Source organism: Aegilops tauschii, chromosome 2, assembly GCF_002575655.3.
Source record: "Aegilops tauschii subsp. strangulata cultivar AL8/78 chromosome 2, Aet v6.0, whole genome shotgun sequence".
Classification (NCBI taxonomy): Eukaryota; Viridiplantae; Streptophyta; class Magnoliopsida; order Poales; family Poaceae; genus Aegilops; species Aegilops tauschii.
Genome location: NC_053036.3, coordinates 645,359,950 through 645,380,257, shown reverse-complemented (window position 1 = coordinate 645,380,257; position 20,308 = coordinate 645,359,950). Strand labels below are relative to the sequence as shown.

Here is a 20,308-nt window from a genome sequence, read left to right as displayed (position 1 = left end):
CTCCGGCGGAGTGCCGGAAAAGGCCCCAAGATGGGATCTCACGGGTACAGAAGGTTGCGGCGGTGGAAATAGGGTTTCGTGGTGCTCCTGGATGTTTTCAGGGTATAAGAGCATATATAGGCGAAGGAAGTAGGTCGGTGGAGCCACGAGGGGCCCACGAGGGTGGGGGCGCCTACCCCCTGGGCGTGCCCTCCTACCTCATGGCCGCCTCGTTGCTTCCTTGACGTCCACTCCAAGTCTCCTAGATTGTGTTTGTTCCAAAAACGATTCTCCCGAAGGTTTCATTCCGTTTGGACTCCGTTTGATATTCCTTTTCTGCGAAACACTGAAATAGGCAAAAAAATAGCAATTTGCACTGGGCCTCCGGTTAGTAGGTTAGTCCCAAAAATAATATAAAAATGCATAATAAAGCCCATTAAACATCGAAAACAGATAATATAATAGCATGGTCAATCAAAAATTATAGATACGTTGGAGACGTATCAAGCATCCCCAAGCTTAATTCCTGCTCGTCCTCGAGTAGGTAAATGATGAAAACAGAATTTTTGATGTGGAATGCTACCTAGCATAATTTATCAATGTAATTTTGTTTATTGTGGCATGAATGTTCAGATCCAAAAGATTCTAGACAAAAGTTTAATATTAACATAAAAATAATAATACTTCAAGCACACTAACAAAGCAATCATGTCTTCTCAAAATAACATGGCAAAAGAAAGTTATCCCTACAAAATCATATAGTCTGGCTATGCTCTATCTTCATCACACAAAATATTTAAATCATGCACAACCCCAGTTTCAGCCAAGCAATTGTTTCATACTTTAGTATTCTCAAACTTTTTCAATCTTCACGCAATACATGAGCGTGAGCCATGGACATAGCACTATAGGTGGAATAGAATGGTGGTTGTGGAGAAGACAAAAAGGAGAGATAGTCTCACATCAACTAGGCATATCAACGGGCTATGGAGATGCCCATCAATAGATATCAATGTGAGTGAGTAGGGATTGCCATGCAACAGATGCACTAGAGCTATAAGTGTATGAAAGCTCAACAAAAGAAACTAAGTGGGTGTGCATCCAACTTGCTTTCTCACGAAGACCTAGGGCAATTTGAGGAAGCCCATCATTGGAATATACAAGCCAAGTTCTATAATGTAAAATTCCCACTAGTATATGAAAGTGACAACATAGGAGACTCTCTATCATGAAGATCATGGTGCTACTTTGAAGCACAAGTGTGGTAAAATGATAGTAACATTGTCCCTTCTCTCTTTTTCTCTCATTTTTTTATTTGGGTCTTTCTTTCTTTTTTTATGGCCTCTTTTCTTTCTCCTTTTTTTAGTCCGGAGTCTCATCCCGACTTGTGGGGGAATCATAGTCTCCATCATCCTTTCCTCACTTGGGACAATGCTCTAATAATGATGATCATCACACTTTTATTTTCTTACAACTCAAAAATTACAACTCGATACTTAGAACAAAATATGACTCTATGTGTATGCCTCCGGCGGTGTACCGGGATGTGCAATGAATCAAGAGTGACATGTATGAAAGAATTATAAAGGTGGCTTTCCACAAATACGATGTCAACTACATGATCATGCAAAGCAATATGACAATGATGGAGCGTGTCACAATAAACGGAACGGTGGAAAGTTGCATGGCAATATATCTCGGAATGGCTATGGAAATGCCATAATAGGTAGGTATGGTGGCTGTTTTGAGGAAAGTATATTTTGGGTGTATGATACCGGCGAGAGTTGCGTGGCACAAGAGAGGCTAGCAATGGTGGAAGGGTGAGAGTGCGTATAATCCATGGACTCAACATTAGTCATAAAGAACTCACATACTTATTGCAAAAATCTACAAGTCATCAAAACAAAGTACTACACGCATGCTCCTAGGGGAAGGGTTGGTAGGATTTAACCATCGCGCGATCCCGACCTCCACACATAAGGAAGACAATCAATAAATAAATCATGCTCCAACTTCATCACATAACGGTTCACCATACGTGCATGCTACGGGAATAAAAAACTTCAACACAAGTATTTCTCAAATTCACAACTACTCAACTAGCATGACTCTAATATCACCATCTTCATATCTCAAAACAATCATAAAGAATCAAACTTCTTATAGTATTCAATTCACTTTATATGATAGTTTTTATTATACCTAACTTGGATGCTCATCACTTTAGGACTAAAATTTTAACCAAAGAAAATTACCATGTTGTTCTAAAATACTCTCAAAATAATATAAGTGAAGCATGAGAGATCAATAATTTCTATAAAATAAAACCACCACCGTGCTCTAAAAAGGTATAAGTGCATAACTAGAGCAAAACTATCTAGCTCAAAAGATATAAGTGAAGCACATAGAGTATTTTAATAAATTCCGATTCATGTGTGTCTCTCCCAAAAGGTGTGTACAGCAAGCATGATTGTGGTAAACTAAAAAGAAAAGACTCAAATCATACAAGACGCTCCAAGCAAAACACATATCATGTGGTGAATAAAAATATAGCCTCAAGTAAAGTTACCGATAGACGAAGACGAAAGAGGGGATGCCTTCCGGGGCATCCCCAAGCTTAGGCTTTTGGTTGTCCTTGAATTTTACCTTGGGGTGCCTTGGGCATCCCCAAGCTTAGGCTCTTGCCACTCCTTATTCCAAAATCCATCAAATCTTTACCCAAAAACTTGAAAACTTCACAACACAAAACTCAACAGAAAATCCCGTGAGATCCGTTAGTATAAGAAAAACAAACCACCACTTTAAGGTACTGTAATGAACTCATTCTTTATTTATATTGGTGTTAAACCTACTGTATTACAACTTCTCTATGGTTCATACCCCCGATACTAGCCATAGATTCATCAAAATAAGCAAACAACAAACGAAAAACAGAATCTGTCAAAAATAGAACAGTCTGTAGCAATCTATAACTTTCGAATACTTCTGTAACTCCAAAAAATCTACAAAATTAGGAAGTCCTGGGTAATTTTTTATTAATCTTCTGCAAAAAGAATCAACTGAAAATCACGTTCCTGTGATTTATGAAAACTAATCTCGTGCGCGCAAAAGTTTCTGTTTTTCAGCAAGATCAAATTAACTATCACCGTAGGTTATCCTAAAGGTTCTACTTGGCACAAACACTAATTAAAACACAAAACCACATCTAACTAGAGGCTAGATGAAATATTTATTACTAAACAGGAACAAATAGCAAATAACAAAAATAAAATTGGGTTGCCTCCCAACAAGCGCTATCGTTTAACGCCCCTAGCTAGGCATAAAAACAAGAATAGATCTAGGTATTATCATCTTTGGTATGCAATCCATAGGCGGCTCTCATAATAGATTCATAAGGTAATTTAATTTTCTTCCTAGGAAAGTGTTCCATGCCTTTCCTTAATGGAAAATGGAATCTAATATTTCCTTCTTTCATATCAATAATTGCACCAATCGTTCTAAGGAAAGGTCTACCAAGAATAATAGGACATGTAGGATTGCAATCTGTATCAAGAACAATAAAATCTATGGGCACATAATTCCTATTTGCAACAATAAGAACATCATTAATCCTTACCATAGGTTTCTTAATGGTGGAATCCGCAAGGTGCAAATTTAAAGAACAATCATCAAATTCATGGAAACCTAGCACATCACACAAAGTTTTAGGAATCGTGGAAACACTAGCACCCAAATCACACAAAGCATAGCATTCATGATCTTTAATCTTAATTTTAATAGTAGGTTCCCACTCATCATAAAGTGTTCTAGGGATAGAAACTTCTAATTCAAGTTTTTCTTCATAAGATTGCATTAAAGCATCAACGATGTGTTTAGTAAAAGCTTTATTTTGACTATAAGCATGAGGAGAATTTAACACGGATTGCAACAAGGAAATACAATCTATCAAAGAGCAATTATCATAATTAAATTCCTTGAAATCCAAAATAGTGGGTTCATTGCTATGTAAAGTTTTGACCTCTTCAATCCCACTTTTACCAATTTTTGCATCAAGATCTAAAGTTGACTCATCTCCAGTCCCATCTTTATCAAGATTCATATTGGAAAACAAAGATTTAATAGGAGACACATCAATTACTTTTAGATCTTCGTCATTATTATCATAAAAACTAGAGGAACACGCTTTCACAAAGCAATCTTTTTTAGCACGCATCCTAGCGGTTCTTTCTTTGCACTCATCAATGGAAATTCTCATGGCTTTGAGAGACTCATTGATATCATGCTTAGGTGGAATAGATCTAAGTTTCAAAGAATCAATATCAAGAGAAATTCTATCCACGTACCTAGCCAACTCATCAATCTTAAGCAATTTTTCTTCAAGCAAAGCATTGAAATTCTTTTGCGAATTCATAAATTCTTTAACCATAGTCTCAAAATCAGAGGGCATCTTATTAACATCCATAGATTCATTGTTATTCTCAATCAAAGTGGACAAAGGCATATCATTAGGATCAGAAGAAACACTCTTATTAGCAAAAAAAAAATCATAAGTCCATCCATCTTTCCACTCAAAACATTAATCTCTTCAATTGCATGAACCTTTTTACTAGTAGATCTTTCGGTGTGCCATTGAGAATAACTGACCATAATATTATCTAGGAGTTTAGTAGCTTATCCTAAAGTGATTTCCATGAAAGTGCCTCTCGCGGCCGAATCTAAAAGATTTCTAGAAGCAAAATTCAACCCGGCATAAAAAATTTGTATAATCATCCATAAATTCAAACCATGTGTAGGGCAATTGCGTATCATTAATTTCATCCTCTCCCAAGCTTGTGCAACATGTTCATGATCAAGTTTCTTAAAATTCATAATATCGTTTCTAAGAGAGATGATCTTAGCGGGAGGAAAATACTTAGAGATAAAAGCATCTTTGCACTTATTCCATGAATCAATACTATTTTTAGGCAAAGAAGAGAACCAAGTTTTAGCACGATCTCTAAGTGAAAACGGAAATAGCTTTAATTTAACAATATCATTATCCACATCTTCTTTTGCATATCGCACAAATCAACAAAGTTGTTTAGATGGGTAGCGGCATCTTCACTAGGAAGGCCAGAAAATTGATCTTTCATGACAAGATTCAACACAGCAGCATTAATTTCACAACATTCAGCATCGATAATAGGAGCAATCGGAGTGCTAATAAAATCATTGTTGTTGGTATTGGAAAAGTCACACAATTTAGTATTATCTTGAGCCATTGTGACAAGCAATCAATCCAACACACAAGCAAACAAGAATCAAGCGAAAAGAGGCGAACGAAAAAGGGCGAATAAAACGGCAAGGGTGCAGTGGAGGAGAGGAAAACGAGAGGCAAATGGCAAATAATGTAATGTGAGGGATAAGAGTTTGTGATGGGTACTTGGTATGTCTTGACTTGTGCGTAGATCTCCCCGGCAACGGCGCCAGAAATCCTTCTTGCTACCTCTTGAGCATGCGTTGGTTTTCCCTTGAAGAGGAAAGGGTGATGCAGCAAAGTAGCGTAAGTATTTCCCTTGGTTTTTGAGAACCAAGGTATCAATCCAGTAGGAGACTACACGCAAATCCCTCGTACCTGCACAAACAAATAATAACCTTGCAACCAACGCGATGAAGGGGTTGTCAATCCCTTCACGGCCACTTGCAAAAGTGAGATCTGATAAAGATAATAAGATAAATATTTTTGGTGTTTTTGTTGTATAGATTGGAAAGTAAAGATTGCAAAATAAACGGCGACAGAAATAGCACGTTGGCGGGAGATTAATATGATGGAAAATAGACCCGGGGGCCATAGGTTTCACTAGTGGCTTCTCTCAAGATAGCATATTTTACGGTGGGTGAACAAATTACTGTCGAGCAATTGATAGAAAAGCGCATAGTTATGAGAATATCTAGGCATGATCATGTATATAGGCATCACGTCCGTGACAAGTAGACCGAAACGATTCTGCATCTACTACTATTATTCCACACATCGACCGCTATCCAGCATGCATCTAGAGTATTAAGCTCATAAGAACAAAGTAATGCATTAAGCAAGATGACATGATGTAGAGGGATAAACTCAAGCAATATGATATAAACCCCATCTTTTTATCCTCGATGGCAACAATACAATACGTGCCTTGCTGCCACTGTTGTCACTGGGAAAGGACACTGCAAGATTGAACCCAAAGGTAAGCACTTCTCCCATTGCAAGAAAGATCAATCTAATAGGCCAAACCAAACTGATAATTCGAAGAGACTTGCAAAGATATTAAATCATGCATATAAGAATTCAGAGAAGAAACAATATTTTTCATAGATAATCTTGATCATAAACCCACAATTCATCGGATCTCGACAAACACACCGCAAAAAGTATTACATCGAATAGATCTCCAAGAAGATCGAGGTGAACTTCATATTGAGAATCAAAGAGAGAGAAGAAGCCATCTAGCTAATAACTATGGACACGAAGGTCTGTGGTAAACTACTCACACATCATCGGAGAGGCTATGGTGTTGATGTAGAAGCCCTCCGTGATCGATTCCCCCTCCGGCGGAGCGCCGGAAAAGGCCCCAAGATGGGATCTCACGGGTACAGAAGGTTGCGGCGGTGGAAATAGGGTTTCGTGGTGCTCCTGGATGTTTTCAGGGTATAAGAGCATATATAGGCAAAGGAAGTAGGTCGGTGGAGCCACGAGGGTGGGGGCGCCTACCCCCCTGGGCGTGCCCTCCTACCTCGTGGCCGCCTCGTTGCTTCCTTGACGTCCACTCCAAGTCTCCTGGGTTGTGTTTGTTCCAAAAACGATTCTCCCGAAGGTTTCATTCCGTTTGGACTTCGTTTGATATTCCTTTTCTGCGAAACACTGAAATAGGCAAAAAAACAGCAATTTGCACTGGGCCTTTGGTTAGTAGGTTAGTCCCAAAAATAATATAAAAATGCATAATAAAGCCCATTAAACATCCAAAATAGATAATATAATAGCATGGAACAATCAAAAAATTTAGATACATTGGAGACGTATCAATAGGGGGTGCCGGTCTGCCCAGGCGTTTGAGGGCCGTCTGAGAGGCCTGTCTGGATTAAAAAATCATGACCGGGCGACCTGCCTGAGCGTTTGAGACAGGTTTGAGGGGTCCGGTTGTAGATGCTCTTATTTGCTGAGGGCGTGTTTGGTTACATTGTCAATCGAGCCTGGCCCGGCGAGCCTGGCTCTAGTGAGGCGGTTTGAGGGGATGCAGGCAAAAAGACTCCAGATGCACATAGTTTGGTTGCCTGCATGTGCCTTAGTTGCATGAGACAACCATTTTTGACCCGGCGTTTGGTTGCCCGCATTGCATTAGGCGCACATATGACATGGTGTTTGGTTGCAACCTGCATAAAGTGTTGTCACCACTTCTAACTAGTGGTGAGCTTACCACACACAATCTGAACATGTAGTGCCAGCTAGTTAAACAAATGACAGTTCATCCTAACTACTATCAAATGACAGTTCAAATTATTAAAAGCCATTGACTAAATAGGGGATAGCTCATCGGTGTTGCTGCTACTAGATCTTCCTCTTCATCTTCCTCTTCTTCTGCTGCTGCTGCTTCTTCTTCCTCCTCTTCTTCAAATCCTGCACTGACCTCTATTAAGCCACATTGCATCTGCCCACTCCAACCTTTTTTTCTTCCAAGTGTCATTGTCAAATTCCTCTACACCATGGCCGGAGCTAACAACATCGTCAGGCTCGACCTCTTCCTCCTCAGGCACGTGTTCATCAAAGCCTCACTGGAGGATCCAGTTATGCAGAATGCAACAAGCGATAACAAGCTTAACCTGAGTGGAGTATGGGTGGAATGGCTTCTGATCTAGGATCTTAAACCTATTCTTTAGAGCTCCAAATGCCCTCCCAACAGTTACTCTAAGGCTGGAGTGTCTGAGATTAAACAGCTCCTGTGCAGTCCTAGGATAGTTCCTACCAGAGAACTCGTTGAGATGGTACCTGGTTTTCCTGAAAGGTGAAAGAATACCTGGCCGACATGCATAGCCAGCATCTCCAAGGTAGAACTTGTCGTCGGGGATGTTGATCCCATCAGGTCGACTCATACTGTCACTAAGAATGTTAGCATCATGCGTTGACCCCTCCCAGCCAGCCAGCACATATGTGAACTTCAGATCAAACTCAACAGCAGCAAGCACATTCTTACTTGTGTAGTTTTTCCTCCCCCTGTATGCTGCAGACTGTGACCTAGGAACTCTGGCAGTGACATGAGTACCATCTATTGCCCCAATGCAATCCTGAAAATGGCATCACAAGCCCGTGTTAGTGCTCAACTTGAACAATACAAGCATATCAAGCCATGAAAAGTGTATATTGTCAATGCTCACCTTGAAGTATGGATACCATCTTGGGCTTCCGCGAATCTTGGGTGGAGTCTGGCCAGATGGTCTCCTGATCGTCTCTCCTCTAAGCTCCCCAACAGCAAAAAGCACCTGCTTGAAGTACCTAGAGATGGTCTCCATTGATCTCCTGAACATGTTGTGAATGACCCTGAACCTCTGGTCATGGCCAACAACATGGAGGAACATGGCCACTTGCTCTTCCACAATGGTGTTGATGTTATCTTGTAGCAGCCCCCTGCTCCTGAAGGTCTCAACAAGCCTGGCAAATGGTGCTCTTTTCATTCAAAGCATCCACAGAGCCTCGACGTCATTGCAGTTGTAGATGTAGTTCAGATTTTGGATCCTCTCCTGTTCCCGGATAAACATTGGACCATAGCGGATCAAAGATCTCCCAGCACAACGAACAGCTCTCTGGTGCATGAACATGACCCATGCCTGAATCACACTTATCAGTGTTGCTGCCTGAATTATCAGCCTCATCCGCGCGTCCATAACCTAGTCAACATCGATGGTTCATTCAGTGGGAAATCGATCCTACACCTTGCCTAACGGCCTAACCACCGACCTAACAAAGGGGGAGGGGTGCTGCTTACCGGCATCGGAGACGAGGTCGACGTAGGGGGAGCCATGGCATAGACAAGGTCGACCAGACGGTGGCCAACAGTAAGGGGAGCACCAGATCCGTCGCAAACGCCGCCGCCTCTTCCTCCACCGCCGCCGCCGCCTCTAGCGCAGATCTGAAATGGCAGCCGCCGCCGGTGGTGAGGCAGTAGGGAAGAAAGGGGGAGTGGCTATGGGTGAGCGAGTAGAAAGGAGGGTGAGGCTAGATTTGGCGCCGGGACGGCGCACCAGATTTCCCATCTCCCGCCATCCCCCCTCGCCCTTGCGTCGCACCCGCCCGTGCGACCTCGCGCCGCACTCAGCCTGGCTCACGAGAAATTGCCGATCCGAGCGTTTCCAGGTAGCCAGGCTCTGGGCTACTTTGAGAAGCATGCGATGCAGACCCAACAGTGAAATCAGGCAACCAAACAGACCTCTTCCTTCCCGCGTGGGCCTAGTTGGGCTCGATGCGGGGAACCAAACACGCCTGAATGATGGCCGACGATCGAAGAGCCAATGACATTTTGGTAGGATAGGAAAGCACGCGTCCATACCATGTCCATGACTGACCCGATCCAGTGTACGTACGCAGCTAATATAGTAGTGTTGTGGTACAGTGAAGCACGTGCCCGGCGGCGAACTTTCAGCGGCTTTATTTTGTCATGCAAGTGGTACGTAGCTTTGCATGCATCGTCCGAGAGATAAGACGACACTTGACCCCAAACTAACCACACCTATATCTTAATTATCTTCTTTTTTGCGGGATATAGCTTAATTTATCTTCGGTAGCCGCCATTAACTAATCAATCGCTCAGCCCGTAGCTTGGTGTCGTTCAGAATGATTCCATATCCGTTAGATCTAACTGGATGCTCTTGCTTGATCCGTAAATTATGCCCTACCAAATTAGCAAGCACGTACTCGATTCATGGAATCTGTCTAGCAATATATGCCACTTTTTTCCTGGCATATATAATATAGTATGTCCAACATGCATGTCATTGTGGTGTTAGGTGAAAGTTCACGTGGAAACAAGGAGGAAAGTTCGAGGAAGAGACACGAGCAGCTGAGGTACCCTACCCTACCCAGCCAGTTGATTTTCATGACCTTTGTCCATGCAACTTGCACATGTTGCATCTTCCTCTTTAATTTCCAATTAGTCTCTCTCTTTCTGCGACTAGTCTTCTCTCTTGTCTAGTTAATTTGCATCACATGTGGATCGGATCGAGCCAGCCAGCTCGGAGGTGACTAGCCGTTCGGTGTATAAATAGCAAGGGGTAGTGGGTATCTTGTGCAAGCCACACGACCCTCCCTCCCTCACTCGTACGTAGCTAGCTAGCTAGGTGCAAGAAGCTAGAAGCTCAGCCTCAGCGATGGCGTCCAGAGCAGCAGCGGCCGTCGCCGTCCTGGCCTTGGTCTGCGCCGCCGTCCACTCGTCGGAGGGCCAGCTGTCGCCGAACTTCCACGCCGCGACGTGCCCGGACCTGGAGCACATCGTGGAGTTCCACGTCGCCGAGACGTTCCGGCGCGACGTCGGCGTGGCGCCGGCCCTCATCCGCATCCTCTTCCACGACTGCTTCCCGCAGGGCTGCGACGCGTCCGTGCTGCTCAAGGGCGCCGGCAGCGAGCTGAACGAGGTCCCCAACCAGACGCTCCGCCCCGTGGCGCTCGACCTCATCGAGCGCATCCGCGCCGCCGTGCACAGCGCCTGCGGGCCGACCGTCTCCTGCGCCGACATCACCGTGCTCGCCACCCGCGACTCCCTCGTCAAGGCCGGTGGCCCCCGCTTCGACGTCGCCCTGGGCCGCCGCGACGGGCTCGCCCCGGCGTCGTCCGCGCTCGTCGGCCTCCTGCCGGCGCCCTTCTTCGACGTGCCGACCCTCATCTCCTCCTTCGGCAACCGCAGCCTCGACGTGGCCGACCTGGTGTCCCTCTCCGGCGCGCACACCTTCGGCGTCGCCCACTGCCCGGCCTTCGAGGACCGCTTCAAGCCAGTGTTCGACACCAACCCGGCCATCGACTCCAAGTTCGCGACCTCTCTCCGGAACAAGTGCGCCGGGGACAACCCCGCCGGCACCCTCACGCAGAACCTCGACGTGCGCACGCCGGACGTGTTCGACAACAAGTACTACTTCGACCTGATCGCAAGGCAGGGGCTGTTCAAGTCGGACCAGGGCCTCATCGACCACCCCACCACCAAGCGCATGGCCACCCGCTTCTCCCTCAACCAGGGCGCCTTCTTCGAGCAGTTCGCCAGGTCCATGACCAAGATGAGCAACATGGACCTGCTCACCGGCAACAAGGGCGAGATCCGGAACAACTGCGCCGCCCCCAACAGGCGTGTCCAGGACATCGAGACCGCCGCCACCGGCGACGAGGGGATCGCCGCCGACATGTGAGAGATGTTCTATCCATGTAACGTAGTGTGAGTGAGTGACCGTTAAGCTGGTGTGTTTTAAACTTTTAATTAATTGTGCAAGCATGTTTTCTTAGTTAATAAGATGAGAGGTCAAATCGTATGCATCTTCTTCTTAGCGTGTGTGTGATCATCAGTAACATCGTAATGTCTGACCTCTGCCTTCTATAAAGTTAAGGCATGTAATTTGCGTGCTCTCTCAGAGGAAAAAGTAATATACGACTGGGTCAGCTTCAAGACCAACTAGAAACGCAAAGTAGCGTGTCACTCTCAGTGTTACGTCTCGTGTCAACACAAAAAAGAGATGATGTCAGTGTCACGTGCTGTATGATGGTCAAGACTGCGGATAATTAGGCCGTCCGGAAACGGTGCTCCATCTCTCACTGTGAGTGTTACTGTATGACGGTCAATACATACAGCTTAAATACAAAAGCCCAGAAATGCTTAACGAATGACATACATGTCCGGGATGTACCGTACTGGCACGTTACCAAAGTTTAATTTCTAGTTCGTCGCAAAAAAAGATTTCTAGTTGGCAGAATCTGCCTCACAATAGTGATGATTAATCAAGCAGAGCATTGCAAAGTTACACAAGAACTATTGTGCTTTCTGTAATGCCATGATAGATTATGAATATATTGGAAGTTTTCCGCAAAAAAAAAAGACAATTGTATTTTTACGAGAAAGTGACCTTTTTTCTGCAAAATAAAAACAGCGTCCTCTTTTAGAATTATCTGTTGTACTAATTGAGTTACTTGTTTTAGGGGACTAATTGAGTTACTGCAAAAGGAAAAAACTCAGAGCAGTTCAACTGGAGCTAAGAATCATGAACGGGCCGTGGATCATGACGGCTTTTTTTAGTTTCGGCCGCCCACTCCTTCGGTTCCGGTCTGCCACACTACATGGTCTGAGCGTGATTGAATAAAAGGGAATTTGTCTCAACAAAAAAAAAGAATAAAAGAGATTGATTGATCCTGAAAAAAAAACTACATGGTCTGAGCTCGTGTCCAGCTATAGATTCCAGCTGGTAAGAGGTGATGTTTTACTTAAGAAAAGGAAAAAAAAAACTACTAAGAGGTGATCATCGGCAACATCTCAATGTCACTGTGAGTGCTACTGTGTGCTGCTACACTGTCATTGTCATTGCCAATATATAGACAGCATAAGCTTGCCATTTATAAAGTAGAGAAAGCATGTACTACAAAGTAGTTTTATGACCTGAACAACAAGATATAAGCTTTACCGTTTAGCTGTGAAGTTCCTGCACTGCACCCTTTTTTTATATGCACATATAAGTGTGTGTTTTAGAACTTGCACATCAAGTAATTGACATGAAAAACACATATATGCTTTGCAGTAACTACTGTGGGCTTTCTGTGAATCAAACAACTCCTTGAGTGGGCTTGGCGGGGTCTAAACATTGATTGGCTCGGGGATACCAACGCCGGTGAGAAATTTTAGGCAGCAACGACATGGTTGCCCGGCCGTTTGAGACGTCAGTTTGACGCCTTAAGTGTTAAATAATGTTAAATAATGATACCTCCTATTTGGTTCTACGCTCCTTGCGCCAAATAGGTGGGTGACACACACATGCCAAGACGACTGGCCCAATGCATTTTAGTCTAAGCTGCTAAAGCGAGTGTTGCTACAATATTTTTGTTTTACTAGGTTTTAGATGCTTCTTCTTTTTGATATTTTCTATTTCTAGGGATTTTATTAATTATCAAAATAAATCATGAACATTCTTAGAAGGTGGACATTTTAGAATTTTTTATATGTTTTGGAAAAACGGAATATTTTCTCAAATTGTGAACATTTTTTAGAAGCTGCACACATATTTTGAAAACTGTGATTGCTTCCAAAAATTTTGGAAATGCTTTCGAAATTCCAAAAAAATTAAAAATAGCTAATATTTATTTAAAACTCCGATAGGTTTTCTAATTTCTGAAAGTTTTAAGAACATGAACAGTTTTCAAAATCATGAATTTTCAAACTTGTAAACATTTTTTGAAAGAAACACTTAAAACAGAAATAATAATAATAATAGAAATAGAAATAGAAAAATGACAGCAAATTAACTTCTAGAAGGTTCCTAAAACCGATATAAATTAGTCTAAAACCTTCTAGAAGGTTTGAACCGTGCCAAAAACTATAAATAACGGAGTCTTGTTTGAAGCGTCAAATAAGGGAAGTCTAAAATAGAGGCGTCAAATAGTAAGGGCTACACACAGGTTCAAGCCTAGTTGGCCAGCTCACTCTGCCAATGCGTGGTGCACTCCCTTGAGCTACTTCCTTTTATTTCTTTTTCAGTCGATTTTCCTTTGGAAAACTAACTGTTTGATCATTTTTTAGGAATTAAATATTTAGGAAATGCTAAATAAATATATTAAAAAGATATTTGTCACATTAAAAAAATTAGTGTGTGTTTAAAAATGTTCAATGTATATTTAATATATTCACTATATATTAATAAGTTCACCATATACCAAAAAATGTTCACTCTATATTAAAAGTATTCACCATCTGTTGATAACTTTTCATTGTACAGTAAAATTATTAAAACAATGGATAAATTGCAAAAGCAAGAAAACCAAAAGAAAAACCAGAACCTGATGAAATCGGGGAAAGAGCGAAAAGGGGAAAACACTTAAACAGGAACAAAAAAATGAATATGAAAAAGAGAATGAGAAATGAATTATAAATTGGAAAGGGAAAAATAAAACAGCTAAAACCAGGCTAAACGGAAACACCCAAACAAAATCAGAGAGAAACTCAGTGAAACCGCTCAGTTGCGGCAGTAACCAAATGCCAACCTGGGCGAGCTCATAGCGGGTCGCTGCGGGCAATTCAACAACTATTTTACACCATAGGAATTGCACGGCGTTCACTGCCACTACTAATCACTTTGTGCAAACACTTCCAGGTATCCCCAAGACTGCAACTGCCGCACATATAATGTCATAGAACATTAACTTATGTACTATTCTATATTTAAAAATAGCTACCTTAATTAACTATTTCTCTCGTGGAAGCATGTCATCTCAGCATGCATTATACATGGCAAAAAGCTCACCACAACACGACATGAACGATAATGCTAGCCCCGGACCAGACGGTTTTGGGCCAGCTTTCTACAAGGCCAATTGGGACCTAGTTAAAAACGACCTTCTATCCCTTCTCAACAGTTTCTACTCCTGCTCTGCAGATCTTTAGGCGTATCAACAAAGCTTACATTGTCCTCATCCCCAAAAAACCTGGCACAACTGACCCTGACCAGATGCGTCCGATTTCCCTTCAAAACTGCTCGGTCAAACTTTGCTCCAAGTGCCTTTCTATTAGAGTTCAGCCGGTTATTCGTGATCTTGTCCATGCGGATCAATCCGGCTTTATCAAAGGAAGGTGTATCTCGGAAAACTTCATTCTCGCAGCTGATATTGTGCAAGCTTGCCACAAAAGAAAATGCCCGGCTTTAGTCTTAAAATTGGATTTTTGGAAAGCCGTGGACTCTGTCTCTTGGGAGAGTCTTTATCGTATCCTTAAAGCCAAAGGCTTTTCAGAAACTTGGATTCGTTGGATTATGATGCTAAACGACTCTGGCCAATCGGCTATTCTTCTTGACGGCGCTCCCGGGCATTGGATTCAATGTAAAAATGGCCTCAGACAAGGCGATCCCATTTCACCTTACCTCTTCATCATTATTGCCGATATCCTCCAACGCATGATCCTAGAGGCCTCAGCTCAGGGGCTGCTGCAACACCCAATTGTTCCCAACTCGCCATGCCCGGTTCTTCAATACGCGGATGACACTCTAATTATGATAAAGGCAGACAAAGATAACCTTGCCTCCCTAAAATCTATCCTGCTCAACTTCTCCCTCGCCACGGGTCTCCACATTAATTTTGCTAAAAGCACTTTTGCTCCAATCCATGTAGACCCTTCTGTGGCCGCTCGTATGGCAAGTACGTTGGGTTGCTCGGTTGCTACTTTTCCGCAGAACTATCTTGGTGTCCCTTTGTCTACCCACAAACTTCGTCTAATAGGTTTCCACCCGTTAATTGCTAAGGTTGACAAGAGGTTAGCTGGTTGGCGGGGACACCTTCTCTCTGCGGCCGGTAGGGCAGTTCTTGTCAACTCTGTAATTCGAGCTCTTCCCACCTATGCTATGAGCGTTAGCTGCTTCATGTTGGTTCTATTCAGGAGATAGACAAGTGGTGTCCTGCTTTCTTTTGGGCTGGCGATGACCACGTGAATGGGGGTCAATGCAAAGTTGCTTGGTCAGACGTTTGTGCCCCCACTAAGAAGGGCGGCCTGGGCTTTAGATGCCATCGTACTCATAATATTTGCCTGCTTCTAAAATCCCTCGGTAAAATACACCAACCCGGTCTTGGATCTTGGGACTCTTGGCTTGCCTCCACGTATGGCTGGGACAGCGGGCACTACATTGGTGACACTCATAGACTACACACAATAGTTTGGAAGGACCTCCTGTCTGGTCTCCCTTTCTTCCGCTCTATTACCCACGTCAAGATCGGTAACGGTGTCTCAACCGCGTTTTGGTTGGATCTATGGATCGGCAACGATACCTTGGCTGCTCGCTTCCCAAGTCTTTTCTCCCATGTTACAAAACCTAATGTATCTGTTGCGTTTGTTCTTTCGGCGGAGGATCTTCGTCTTTCGTTACAGCCATGTCTGACCATCGCTGCTACTAACGAGCTTCTTTGCCTGCGTACTGTTTTAGCCACAGTTAACTTGATGTCGCAGGTACCGGATAACCGTTTATGCAGGATCAATGATAAGCCTCTTTCTGTTGCTTCTGCGTACGGAGCTGCTTTCTCATCCCGGCCGGATGATCAGTTCTCTGAATTCATCTGGAGGAAGAACTATGCGACTAATCTGTGTAGGTTATTTATCTGGTGGCGCATCGAGGAAGACTGTTTACCAACGAGTGTCGCTTCCGGAGGGACCTAACGGACTCCGACACCTGCCCTTTCTGTTCGGAAACGGAGTCTACCTCCCACATGCTAATTCACTGCCATGTTGCCGCTCAAGCTTGGATGATTGTGGACTCGCTAAACATCAACCCTTCAGATTGTTCTTCCATCCAAGACCTGCAAGGGCGTTCACCTGCTTGCAAATTTCGCAATACGGTTATTATGTCCATCCTCTGGAGCCTGTGGAATAGAAGGAACGCTAAAGTTTTCAAGGAAGAAGTTGAGTCTTTGGGCTGCGTTCTTGGGGGGGGGGGGGCATCGCAAGACCTCTTTCTTTGGGCCCATCGATGTGGAAAGGAGAATTGCAAACAAATTCTGATCGACTGGGGAATCATGTTGTCCCGGCTAGATGTAGCATAGTAGTTTTTATTTGATGTTTCCCTCTTTTCCTTTGCCCCTCCCTCTATATATATTCTCTTTTAAACATTAAAATTAATAAATGAGTTCAGGCTGGCTTTTGCCCGCCGTAGTTCCCTCAAAAAAACATGCAACCATGTATAGGAAAAGATTCACCTCAACATGCAAACATGCATGAGAATTTTCATTCTATTATGCTATTTATATTTAGTGAATATTATAACTATAATAATCGATCACAGTAAATTATATGTGCTTTTAGTTTTAGTGGAGACCTTATTACTTTAAATATTCATGTTCCACGCAATTAAATATCGTCAAAATGTACTCCAAAACATCTCCGCAGCAACATGCGGGGTATCATCTAGCAGTACTAGTAATTTCAGGCAGCAACGACATGGGTGGTCGGCTGTTTGAGACCACCTATTTAACGCATCTAGTGTCAAATAAGGGAACTCCTATTTGATGATATGTGTTTTGCATCGACGAGAAGGATGGCCCTCACAGGGCCCCATGATTGGGTCGACGCATTTTAGTGTTAGGTGATGGAGTGGGCGTTGCTAAATGTTTTTTTATACTAGGTTTTAGACGGTTCCTTATTCTTTTGGCTTGTCTGGTTTTTAAGAATTTTTATTTCAGTCTTAAAATATGGCGGCTTTATAGATGAACATTTTATAAATGGTGATATTATGAAAAAATATTAATATTTTTTGAAAAAGCATGGATATTTTATAAAAATTATCAAAATTGTTTCTAAATCTCTAGACACATTTTGAAAATTTTGACATTACCAAAATTTCTGAACCTTTTTAGAATTCGAAACTTTTTCACATTTGTGAATATCTTTAAAACAGCATTATATTTTTTGTAATTTCTGGATAGTTAAAAAAACAGGAAATTTGCGAAAAACATGAACATATTTCAAATTGAGAATAAGTTTTAAAACAAAAAAAGCTTAGAATTACATTCTAGAACGTTCCCATGACCAATAATAAACTGGATTGGAAACTTTTAGAAGGTTTGAACTGTCCCAAACACTATGAAAAACGGAGTCTTGTCGAATCGTCAAATTGGAAAGACCGCAAATAGTAAAGGCTGCACAGAAGATCGAGTGTAATTGGCCAGCCCACCCCGGCAATCCATCCATGGTCCACTCCCTTGAGCGATACTGTTTTATTCGTTCTATATTCATTTTTATCAGTTAATTTTCATTTGAAAACTAACCGTGCGTATTTTATAATATAAATATTCAAAAATATATTTATATAAATATATATGTTAAATAAGTATCCTGGAATATTGAAAAAATATTCAGTGCGGGTTTAATACTATTCAATGTACATTATAAATATTCACTATATATTTAAAAGTTCACCATATATTATAAAATGTTAATTGTGTATTTAAAAAATTGACAGTCTATTGATAAATTTTTAATTGTACAAAAAAATCATTAAAAAGGGAGAAAGTACGAATGCAAGGAAACCGAAAGAAGGAAAGAAACACAGATGAATTTGGGAAAAGGTAAAAAAACAGTGATAAAAGCTGAATATTAATAATAAAAATGAAAATAAATATAAATTTAAAAGTAAAAAAACAGATGGAAATCCCCAAATAAAACTGGAAAGAAAACTCAGTGAAACTGCTCGTGAGCAGTCACTAACTGAATGCCAACCTGGTTCTCAAAAAATAAAATAGAATACCAACCATTTTCACTTTTCAACTACTGCAGTCCCTTGAGCGACTTTTCTTGTATTCTTTTCTGCTTACATTTTTCAGTTGATTTTCCTATGAAAAACTAACTATTGGATAATTTTTAGGATTTAGTTACTTAAAAACAATTTAAAATAAAAATATGTATTATATAATATTCTTGAAATACTAAAAATTCAGTATGTGCTTAAACTATTTAGTGTACATTTAAAAGATTCACTATATATTAAAATTTCACCATATTTTATGAAATGACAACTGTATATTTAGAAAATTCACCATTTATTGATAAATTTTAAAGTGTGCAATAATATTATTAAAGGAAAAATTGCAAAATAATAAAACCGACGGAAAACCAAAAGCTAGATGAAATTGAAAAAAACTTAACATGAATAAAAACTGAATATGAAATGAAATATAAATTCAAAACTCAAAAGTAAAAAAGAAAGGCTGAAAACTAGAGTAAACAGGAAAATCCAAACAAAACTAGAAAGAAAACTCACTGAAATTGCTCGAGAGCGGTACAGTAACTGAATGCCAACCTGATCTTCTTCAATATCATTAGTAATCTCTAATAATGGGGCCCTGAAATTCGGAGGCCCTATTTAACCTCTCCGGTTGCACGTGCGAAGATACGGGGCTGAGCATGCCATCTCACTGTGCATTATACATGAAAAAAAAAAATCTCATCTCAACACAATCATGTGTAGAAAAGCCACCTCTTTTCTTTGTGAAAATGTTCAAAACTTTTATAAAAGTTCACCGGAAGTACAAAGCACTACAGACATAATAAAAATTACATTGAGATCCTGAAACCACAGACGAGCACTACCGCCGCCACAATGAGTTGCTGACGGCCGCTGTCGCCACCCCCTACCACCTACCAGAGTCAGCTTAACCTTGTCAGATTTACATTTTTTTTTTGTATTTCTAGGGGGGATGTTGAGGCAAACTTACAATGCTGACAAGCTGGTTAGGTGCCGAGTTGGATTAGACATCGATAGCCATGAAGTCTTCGTGCACATGCCCCTAAGAAACAACGCCCTGGAGCGGCAGTCATCGTCTTTGAAACCTTGAATAGATCTGAATCACCTGACATCAAATCGCGCCACATGACGAGAAACCCTACCTCACCGCCGCAAGGAGAGGGTAGGAATCTACGTCGGAGCTCCTGTCAACTACGTCCATACGATGAACTCAAGGAGGGTCGAAGTCTGGAAAACAAACTTAAAGAAGAAAGGTCGCCATCCCACTGAGAGCCACATCCGTACTTCCTACGCAATTTGTCATTACTCGTGTGCACCTGGGACCAACTTCCCAGTCAGTCCACCATCTTGAAATTGATCCAAACTGAGCACGGTTAATTTTGGAATTCTTTCTGAATAGTTTCCCGGAAAAGAAGGAAATTGCCCTATTAAGCCAGGCTATGACACAGGGGCACGGCGTCCCTGCCACTGGCTGTCGGAGTGGGCGACGAATCCACGGTCTCACCTACGAAGTCTGGAGAGGAGAGTTTGCCCTAGTCGCCAAGGATATGGTCGAAACGCCATGAGAATTTTCTTTCTATTATGTTATTTATATCTAATTGATGATTTATAACTATAATAATAAATTATATGTTTTCTAGTTTTAGTTTTCGTATTATCTATGCCAATATAAAAAGACCCAAAGACTATATGCAAGTAATCTCAACCATCAAACCAGGTCAATCCAACGACCTAGATTGCTCCAATGGTGAACGCTCAACATGTTTAGCGTGCAATGAATATCTTCTAAATATCAATGTTAGTGTTCATCACATAATTAATGCGCAAAAAACGACCAATATTTACGTGCAATTAA

General features: G+C 41.8%; 1 protein-coding gene across 1 annotated transcript; it reads left to right on the top strand.

The window, feature by feature from the left end:
* The first annotated feature begins 10,270 nt into the window (after positions 1-10,270).
* Positions 10,271-11,512, top strand: LOC109747441 (peroxidase 12). Its single transcript, XM_020306496.4, has one exon. The coding sequence runs from the start codon at positions 10,363-10,365 to the stop codon at positions 11,386-11,388; it is 1,026 nt and encodes a 341-aa protein (XP_020162085.1). The 5' UTR covers positions 10,271-10,362; the 3' UTR covers positions 11,389-11,512.
* The last annotated feature ends 8,796 nt before the right edge of the window (positions 11,513-20,308 follow it).

Bases quoted from the DNA above. Each gene is read 5' to 3' on its own strand.
- LOC109747441 (XM_020306496.4), top strand. From the start codon at position 10,363: ATGGCGTCCAGAGCAGCAGCGGCCGTCGCCGTCCTGGCCTTGGTCTGC.